Source organism: Rutilus rutilus (assembly GCF_951802725.1).
Source record: "Rutilus rutilus genome assembly, chromosome: 19".
NCBI classification, from domain to species: domain Eukaryota; kingdom Metazoa; phylum Chordata; class Actinopteri; order Cypriniformes; family Leuciscidae; genus Rutilus; species Rutilus rutilus.
The window spans coordinates 15644237-15654858 of record NC_140232.1 but is presented as its reverse complement, the minus strand read 5'-3'; the positions used below and the strand labels follow the sequence as shown (position 1 = coordinate 15654858).

Genomic DNA, 10622 nt, shown 5'->3' with positions numbered 1-10622 from the left:
AGAGTGACACTGAATTTTGACCATAACTGGAACGGCTTTATAGAAGAAAGAGTAGGCTAACCATGTAGGCCTACATAATTTATAGGTCATGTAACATACTGTACTGTAGCTTATCTTAAAACCTCATGCCTGTAATTTGTATAAATAAATTTACAGTCAATAAGTAAATTGTTAAAAAGTTAATTTAGTTATTTCGGTTTAAACAATTATGTCTGCATTTTACTGCTTATTTTATATGAGTTCCATTGTATTTCTACATTGTCTAAAGCTATACCTTAAAATTTCAACGATGACATCCTCGCTCAAATACTTTTTTGGAAACACTTTATATTACAGTGTCCTTGTTACACGAAGTTACTGCAGTAATAACTATAAATTACATGCGACTAACCCTAAACCAAACCCTAATGATCCTAACCCTAACCCAATAGTAAGTACATGTAGTTAACTGTTATTACTCAGTACTTTAATGTACAGTATAACTACACTATAACACAGACTCAAACTTGAAATAAAGAGTAACCACATTTGTTTGTATAAATCTCACCTGGCTGGCTGTAAATGGCATGAATGCTCAGAAATACACATACGGGAAGTGATGTCACTCCTGGAAATAGCTGCAGGTGAGAGGCAGACCTGAACTGATGCGGAAAGAATCGGAAGTATGTTGTCATAATACACGGAGAAGAGCTAGACAGTGTTGACTCCGTCGTCTTCCTGGTTATTTAAGAGTTCAACGGCCTGAATCAGTAGCTTATCTATGGGTTTAATTGATAGATGTAGGTCAGTGGGTCTAAAGGCCTCACTCAGATTCTACATGTTAACTGATTTCAGGAATCACATAGGCGGTGTCATAAGATAGAAACAAGTTTGAACATATATTATGGGAAATGTGAAGATGAACAGCCAATAGAAAAGATATAAAGTGAAAAGTACAGAGGTTAGAGAAGAGAGATTATATTCCCTAGTTAGACACCCAAAGCAAACAAAATGGAGACGTGTCTCCAGCATGAACCAAAACACACACAGATTTGCATAAACACTGAAAATGGGGATAAACGTTTCTGTAAGGACATGATATTCTATATAAACACATTCTCCTGTTTTGGAAGGCAAATCACACACGTGGAGAGGTGTAATCTGATTTCCCATTTCTGTTTTGCTTGGGTGAATTTTGTATTGTTATAATATATGGGATTTAATGGTTTTATAACTGACACATTTTTGATCACACACACCTTGAAGGTTCAACCCTTTTTAGGCATTGTAGGTGAACACACCAACAAAATTGTGGACATGATTTGTGAATGCTAAATGATCTTGAAAAAGTTGTCAACTTGTAATGTTAGCTGTAAAAAAAAGAAAGAAAAGATTGTCATAAATCAGGAATCTATGGTTTATTGTTAAAGTTGAAGTTAGTTCTAATATTTTTTTAAATATTACTATTTCTCTCTCTCTCTCTCTCTCTCTCTCTCTCTCTCTCTTTCTCTGACATTGACAATGACATTGACATTGATTCTGGGTCCGTATGGATTGCCATCTCGTTCAGTTTGTTTTTTTGTAGCATCATCTTTAGAGTCCCATACTTACATTATATGGACTCACAGAGATGGATTATTAAAAAAGAATTGTTTTGTTCATCTGAAGAAAGAAAATTCTATACATCTGGGCCGGCATTAGAGTGAGTAAATGTACCTTAAACCCTTGTGTGACCTTATGGACATTTTTGTCTTTTTCAGGGTTAAACATTTTTTATTTTTTTATTTATCATTTTGCCTGTGTTAATGCCAACTGCATAAATTTTGGAACAAGTGTGTATTTTTATTGGAATTTTACTATTTACTTTAACCCTCTGGGGTCCTTCGTTTAACAGTCACACTCAGGACCTTCGGGTCCAAATGGACCCGGAGGGCGGGATTAATATATATATTAAAAAAAAAAATGATTTTTTTTTTTTTACTTGTTTTTTTATAATATTTTTTCTTTTCTTTTTTGGTGTTTTGAGATAATTTTATGATTTTAATTAATATTTATGCAATAATTATGACCCATTTTTTCCCATTGAATATAATAGACATTTTTTATATATGTATTTTTTTATTTTATTTTTATAAAAAAAAATGTGTGTGTGTGTGTGGTTTTTTTTGTACTCTTGATGTTTTAGAGATTCACCCCTTCACTGTTGAGTCCTTTTTTTCTGCATCCTGGCTGATTTGTAGATTGTATGCACAAAAAAATTCTGTGTTTTCATATTTTTGACAATTTCCCATTCATTTCCTATGGGGGTCATTTTTGACCAAAGAACAGAAGTGTGACGTGCTTGGATCATGACCCCAATATTTTTTGTGTGTTCACATACCTAATACCATAAAAGTAACAAATTTTCAAAAAATTCAAAACAGATTTTTGTAATCTGAATTTATTAGTGTGTATGTGTATAAAAGTGTGTTTGTGTGTGTGTGTGTGTGTGTGTGTGTGTGTGTGTGTGTGTGTGTGTGTGTGTGTGTGTGTGGATGTGTCTGTTTTGCACTCTTGATGTTTTATAGATTAACCCCTTCACTGTTGTGTGCTTTTTTTCTGGATCGTGGCTGATTTGTAGATTGTACGCACAAAAAAACTCTGCATTTTCACATTTTTGCCAATTTCCCATTCATTTCCTATGGTGGGTCCATTTGGACCCGAAGGTCCTGAGTGTGACAATTTTTTTACAACCACTTAGACTATTCAAATCCTGTCCCCAATTTTTTTGGGTGTTCATATACCAAGTACCAACAAAGTCACCAAATTTCGGACCATTCTGATGAAGCTATGATTTTTTACATTTTTTTATTTAAACGCTTCGGGTCCATTTGGACCCGAAGGACCCCAGAGGGTTAATAAATCTATTTTACACTAGTAACACAAAATAGTTACACTTGGGATCGTAAGGACAACAATGTCCCCATTGAAACCCATTAAAACTGTTTGGCAAGGCTTCAAAATTGAAACTTTTACTATTTCTTTACCAGATGGTGCCATTTTCTCAGGGTTGGCCTTTATCACATATACTCGCTTTAGTCCTGTTTTAAAAAAAATAGGATAAAACAGTGTGTGTGTAATATTTGAGAGAGAAAAACTCTACAGTACTGCAAATCACAAATCCAAGCACTGTGTGAACCAGTGGAGTTTTGCTGGCATCTAATGGGGAAAATATGGTACTTATATTGTTCATAAATCATTTTCATAAATTAAAACCTCTATATATATATTTTTTTTGTACACTTTTTAAACGGTTTTCTGTCAAGAAAGAAATCTACCAAGGGTCTTCTTTAAAATGAGACCAAGCTTCAAATTTTTATGACAGGTTTTTTGACATTTTTGTCCTCTATGACTCTATGAACCGGTGGGTTTTTTTTTTTTAAATTGACGCACAAGGGTTAAGAATGGCCTGTTTAAAGAAAAGCACTAAGAAGAATAACCACTGTCATTGGCTAAATGACACAACTTCCTGTCTTTCTTTAGAGTGAGTCTATCATTAAAAGCATCCGTAACATTAACAGAAACACACTGGTTTTGATCAAGAGTAGTGCATCTTTTATTCATTAGATCTACATGAATCTGCATCTGTTCCAACCAAATAAACAAAAAAAATAAAACAATAATAGCTTTTACAATTTAGTGTACTAAAAACAGACTTTTAATTTACTCCGAACTTTTAACTTCACGTTAGTTGTAGTATTTGTTCTTCTATAGGTGTGGAATAGTTATAAAAGGGGATTGTTGCGTAAAATTACAATAACTGCCCCATATTCCTGATAATACAACTGTCTAATAAGCAGGAGATGCTCAAAGTTGTCCATCGTGTTCTGTACATGATAAAATTATAATAATATATAACCTTTACAAAACAATATGTAGGCAAAAGAAAAAAATAAAGATAAACAAGACTCTCATACAGTATATTTATATCAGTCTGTTTCAAATATATATATATATATAGCAAAATCCAAATTATTATTATTTTTTTAAATAAGCATAATAACATTTGTAAACCACATGTTTAATAACCTGGACATGTCCGTTCATGCCCAAACCCTGCATTCCATTAAACACTGCCTGACAAATAAATACATTCCTGAAAATAAAACACATACTTCAATACTTCTAAATCGCCTATACTGTAAATATAATTTGTATATACCTCATTTCTGTGCAAGAATCAAATGTGACCAAACATATGATCCTGGCCCCACTGATATGTGCAATACAGGTTTGAGCAGAACTTATAAACACTGGCACACTATCTAACTCCACGCATACAGTTGCTTTAGTTTGCTTACAGTTTTCTGTGGGACCTACTGGCTTACAAGGAAGAAAATGTACAACTTTTGTCAGTCTCCATGCAAGAAAAATCACAAATATCTCACATATCTGGACAGGCATGCTTCAGGTTGTTCTTCATCACATTTATTTTGCTCTTTTGGTGAGTATTACGTGGAGTCTCATGTGCTTCAAATCGTCATTGGTGCTAGACGCTCCTTTGGGTCCCTTGAAATCCATAGTTGCTTTACTCTCCTTCAAACTATGGTGTCTTGGAAGGTTGAGATTGAGTCTTGTAATGTCCCTCATTCATAAGGCAGAAGGAAGCAGTCCGGAGTGTTGGAGACTCCATTGGAATCCATTAACCAGTGATGCAAAATGTGGCTTTGCTTCTTTATTCAGATCAGAAAGTTCCGCCAGTATTTAGCAACAGGAAGGATCCCAGCCGTCCAGGCTTTTCTTATTAAAAGTAGTCCTGCTGTGAAGTACAAACTGTGAAGCCATACCGTAGGCTATGTGTTGGTCTATATACGATTCTACGGAGTGTAGCAGGCATGGGAGTAGTGCTACAGGACAAGACAGAGAGTGACTGCTGTGCTAGTTTGGTATATAGACATGTGGAGAGAACTGGTTTGGGACATTGAGGGCTGTATTAGCTTTAGATTGCTCCACACCCGTCCTATATCACGTTTTCAAAGAGCTGCATTGAGTTCATGATGTTTTCGTCCTGGAAAGCAGAAAGAAACATTTATGACCGTTTGTAATGGTTGGCTGGCATCAACCCTAAACATTTCCCTGCCATTGACGTCATTTTCCGGCTTTCACTGTTATACAGTAGGGGGCATACTTACATTCAAGTGTTGATAAAAAAAAAGAATGCACGAAGAATAACATGTTTTTGTTTGTTGGTTTAAAAGCAGAGGGCCTGTTTTTTCTTTTGACATATTGCATGTTTAGATATTCATTCATTCATATCAACAAAATATTCTGGAGGCCATATAAGTTTTGTGAAAATGATCAAAAATGCTGGTGGTGGCTGGCAACTATTTACATACATTTGAATTGAATGTGATCATTTACATAAAAAATGGTTATAATATACAATTTTGCACTAAATAATGCAAACATTGATATCTGAAGGGATTTAGGAATATTTACATATTTTTTTCGCACTGAACTGAATGTGATAATTCATTTTGACATTGAATGGAATTTGATAATTTTCATAAAATGGATTTACAAATATTATTTTAAAATTGAAATGAATGTGATGATATAAAAAAGATTTAAGAAACATTTTACGTACATTTTCACATTGAATTGGAAGCAATAATTTACGTATTAAACTGTTAACACATTTTTGCACTGAATTAAATGTGATCGTTCACAAAGAAATAGTTATATGAACAATGTACTGTACGCAAAAACTTAAATGTGATCATTTACATAAGCATTTTACGAGCAATTCACATGAATTTTCCATTGAACTGAAAGCGATCATTAACATGACACTGGTTTTACTAAATTTTCGCGTCAAATTGAATGTGATAATTTAAAGAATACATTTTTTTTTTTTATGTAAGAATGGTTACACACATTTCAAGCCAAAATTTGTGAGTAAATACTAATATCAACTTACTTTCTGACAGGTCTCAATAAACTCCTCAATGGTGACCACACCATCTCGATTTCTGTCCATTTTCTATAAGAAAGTTATAAAGTGTAGACGATCTTAATGCTCTAGTAAGATTGTGCGTGTTGAGTGTCTTCATATGCATAAATGTGCTTGTTATTGGTACCTGGAAGAACTTTTCCACATGTTCAGATGGAGCTTCATCTCGCACACTGGGGTATGTGTACCTGCCCATCATGTCGTAGATTGACTTCATGATTAACAGCATCTCCTACATGCACACAAACACACACATGCCACTTATTACTCTTTGAGTCCGCTTGACACACTGTAAAAAAAAAATACATCCCCAAGTCAAAAATTTCAAGTGACCGATAACATCTAAATTTTTCAATTAGTCTGACGTATTATTTCTCATTGAGCCAAAGTTAACAGACTATTGCAACAAGAATTTCACTTGGGCCAATTGAAAAATTTAGATGTTATCGGTCACTTGAAATTTTTGATTTGGGAGGGTTAGAAATTTTTTACAGTGCAAAAGTATCAGTGATAGAACCTCTGGAGCATTACAGCATAGAGGTTTGGTGAGCACCTCTTTAGTGATGTAACCATCCTTGTTGATGTCGTAAAGGTTGAAAGCCCAGTTGAGCTTTTCGGTGACAGATCCTCTCAGCAACACGGACAGACCAATCACAAAGTCCTGCCAATGAGAGCAGCCGAGTCAGGGAAAAGGTAATGAAAGGTAATAAAGAAACACTATAGCCCCTTTCACACAGAGCGTTGATCCCAGAAAATTGCTGTAGAAGTGCCTTCTGTGTGAACGTGAACACGTCCCAGAATTGATCCCAGGATGGGGACCTAGTAACATTGCTGGGATTAGTCCCAGAATGCGCCGTGTGTGAACAAAAGGCAGGACCAATGCCGTAATGTCGTAGTGATGACGCAGAAGCTGAGATTGTTTGCCAACCTATGTAACGATACGCTATTATATGATCGAATCAGAAAAAAAAATGCACAAGCGTGAAATCGCAGATAATAGGCAAACTTAAAGTCCCCATGAAATCAGAATTTAAGTTTTTGGGCTTTTAGTATGAATATGTTAGCCTTACTGTTATCTATAAGCTAGTGTGCTTCCAAAACAATGACAAAATTCACATTTACAAGATATAAGCATTCAACACTTACAGTCTCACTTCCGCCAATATGAATCAATGATTTTGATGACATCACTCTGCACTTCAGCTTCTCATCAGACTTTCTGTCCAATCAAAATCTCTCTAGAATCTGAAGAGTCCCGCCCACTCCATTATAAATAGACGCTGAAGCTGCGGCTGAAATCGGTCACTTGTTTGCACATTTACTATTTTCTACATGATGAATGGCACATAGTACACTATATAGGGGATAGGGAACGATTCAGACAGTGTAAATATGCTTTCCATAGGGGCGAATGAAGTCTGGTTTCACGTTAGTGTCACACGAAACGCCGCAGCACACACAGTCTGCTCTGGTTCAGAGACACGATAGCACAGAGTGGATCATATTATCAAGTCGGCGCAGACCAGAAAACCCATTTGAATTCTGCTCAGAATGCTATACTTTAAAAGTGATTTGGAGATTAGGATAAATGGTTAGAGATTAGGAGGAAACTGCGGTTTTACCGAGTTTAACGGCTCCGGCCGAGCAGTGATTGGCCATTTTAAAAAAAGGGGAGGAGTTTTTCGATATGTCCCGCCCTGTTTTCCTGTTTCAGTTGAAATTACGTCAATACATTGAATAATGCTGTGACATTCAAAGCAATTCAGCAGGCCTTTAAGCTGCTTCGGAGACATTACACATCACACCCTGATGTCATGTGTCTTTACGGGATCTTTACGGGATGTGTGTGAACGCATAAACAGATTCCAGAAAATCTCTGGCAGTGTGAATTAACCAAAATCAAACGATCCTGGGACAACTCCCGGGACACATTAGCAGTGTATTTTCCGGAATCTCTGTGTGAAAGGGGCTTATGAGTGAAGAAATTCTTACCTCAAAACGAATGGAGCCATTTCTGTCAAGATCAAATGCATTAAACAGGAAATGGGCGTATGTGGTAGCATCTGAGGGAATAATGAAAAATAGATCAGTAAGATATAAAACTTCAAATTAGTCTCCAATCTGAATTCATGCTAACCAATATACTGATTTAGTGAAAAACATTTGTATTTACCCCCTTGGGGAAAGAACTGAGAGTAGATGGTCTTGAAAGTTTCCTCATCAACCAAACCACTTGGGCACTCCTTAAATGGAAAGAGAGGCACATCTAATTAAACATCTAATTAAACAGATAATGGACTAATTCTCACTGTGCCACATCGGAAGCTCATGAAGGCTTTAAATAAGAGCATTGTGCTAATTTTCTGCCCTATATTGTACACATCTGCTTATGCAAACAGAAAGAACAACATTTTCAATCCCAAAGCTTTTCTTTAAAGATGAACTGTCATTTTTTTTAAATTAATTATACAATTTGTGCTGCAGACATGAATGATAACTAAATCGTGCTGCTTGTTGAGGACAGGTGTGCTAATACTTTTTAAACAACCTGGTTGAGTTATCACCTGCTGGACATGTTAAGGGAGGAACTCAAGTCCATAATATTTTGGTGTAGATTCTTTTGACTTGATGGGTCAGTGAGAAACCACCTAGCAAGCAACCATCCAGAATACTTGGGAAACAACCTAGCAGCCTAGCAACAAACCAACAACCACCCACAGTACCCTAGAAAATACTTGCCCTGGCAAAACCCCAGAATATGCAAGAAAGAAACCACCTAGCGATTCCCTTGCAACCGCATAACAAACTAACAACGATCCAACACAAACACCCTAGAATTGTGGTCGCGAGTTGAGTGGTTAAATGTGAAAAATCTGGATTTTTTGCAGTTCTGTTCAGAGTTAGTCATACAAAAATGAAATCCTTTTTCTTTAAACTTAGTGCTTTGTTAAAATATAGAGCTAAACACATCACTTTTTCCATATCATCGATTTTATTCCCAGCTAACTGGGTGTTTCTCAAAACTTTGGCTAATGTTCTGGCAAGGTTCTCTCAAAGTGATAGCAAACATTCTTCCAGTAACATTAATAGAACATTCGTTCAGAGTTATCTGATATCTTTAATAATATTTTCAAAACGTTAGCAAAAAAATTAAAATAAAAACCATTAATCATGGAACATTTCTTTTCTGAAACGTTTTAGTTGGACATTCATCGAATGTTTTTTTAAATGTTACTTCTGTAATGGTTACTGTTTTATTATTGAAATTGCAAAATGGCCTATAACTAAATAAACTGCAAAATTGTAAGTTTTCTAATACATTTATTTCATGCATGGATTTGACGGCGCTTTACGAGCTTGCAGCGTCATCTGCGGGACAGTTTGCCAGGGTTCAAAGCGCCAAATTCGAGTAAAATTTGTCATTGAAATGTGTTACTCGCCAGTTGCCCGGTAAAGCCAAAGCACAGCATTGTGTTTATTTTCAGTTTCAATTCACAGTAAATGCTAGTACTTCTCTGCAAGTGTTGTGTGTTTGAGTCACTTATAATTTGCTTTTGGGAACCCAACATGCACCAACAATCTTCCCAAATTCATAATGTCAACAAAGAGAAGTGTTAAGGTCTCCCAGCGGGTTTCTGCCAAAATAAAAGCTCAATGGTTTAACGTTTGAAAGCAAATAAATTAAGACAACCATACATTTTAGTATTATCATTTTACTGTTCTGTAAAATAACTCAAATATCAAATAATGATAATAATTATTTTTATTGTTATAAAAAACTACAATAATAATAACAAATCCACTAATACTTTTAATTCTTGATTTCACAGACAGAGCTTAGATTAAGCCAGGATTAGGCCTTAGTTCAATTAGGGCATCTAAGTAGTTTTTATAAACATGCCTTAGAAAAAAAACATTACTGGTGTGCATCTTGAGACAAAACAATGGCAGTGACATATTTTAAGATATTTCAGTGTAAATTGCTTTCAGTTAAAACAGCTCAAACATGCATTTTAGTCTGGGACTAGGCTTAAAGGGGTCATATAATGGCACATGCACTTTTACAAGTTGATTGTACTGAAATGTGTGTTGGCAGTGCCTGTACACAACCATCATAAAATGATAAAAATCCATCCAGTGTTTTTTTTTTAATCGTCTTATGTTTTCCCCTGTCTCAAATCAAGTTGTTCGATTTTGTGACGTCACACGGTCGGACGCCCCTCCCACGATTGTTGATTGACAGCAGCGTTTCAACACAGACCCGCCCTCGCTCGTAAGCGAGCTGTCAATCATAGTCCGCGCGGACTGGCGCGGTCATTGTTGATACGCTGGAGCAGAATGGCGTCTAAGCGATTGAGGTGTTCTGTTCTTGGGTGTAATAAGGAACACAGCAGTCATTTTGATGTTCCTAAATCCGAACCGCTGAAGACACAGTGGCTGAGTTTGTTTTCGAGGGGAATATTCCCCACGATCAACGTCAATACTTTCATGTTTGCGCGAATCATTTCACACACCAGACTGCTTTACAAACGAGGGTCAGTATAAAGCTGGTTTTGCTAAGAAGCTGCTCCTGAAAAAAGGATCGGTACCAACTATTCATGTTCCTGCTGCACCTCCAGAAGAACTGAAGTGAGTGTAACGTTTTATTAAC

The 10622-nt window shown here is 36.0% G+C and overlaps 1 protein-coding gene across 3 annotated transcripts in view; it reads right to left on the bottom strand.

Annotated features, from left to right (window-relative positions):
* Positions 1–3552: 3552 nt before the first annotated feature.
* kcnip3a (Kv channel interacting protein 3a, calsenilin) overlaps positions 3553–10622 on the bottom strand; it is a 63040-nt gene continuing 55970 nt past the window's right edge. For all 3 annotated transcript variants that reach the window (XM_084390030.1, XM_084390031.1, XM_084390029.1), the window contains 6 exons: positions 8145–8214; positions 7964–8034; positions 6525–6632; positions 6099–6203; positions 5939–6001; positions 3553–5026 (listed from right to left, as the gene is read on the bottom strand). In XM_084390030.1, coding sequence (XP_084246156.1) covers positions 4979–5026; positions 5939–6001; positions 6099–6203; positions 6525–6632; positions 7964–8034; positions 8145–8214 — 465 coding nt within the window. In that variant the 3' untranslated portion in view covers positions 3553–4978. The remainder of the gene's footprint in view (positions 5027–5938; positions 6002–6098; positions 6204–6524; positions 6633–7963; positions 8035–8144; positions 8215–10622) is intronic.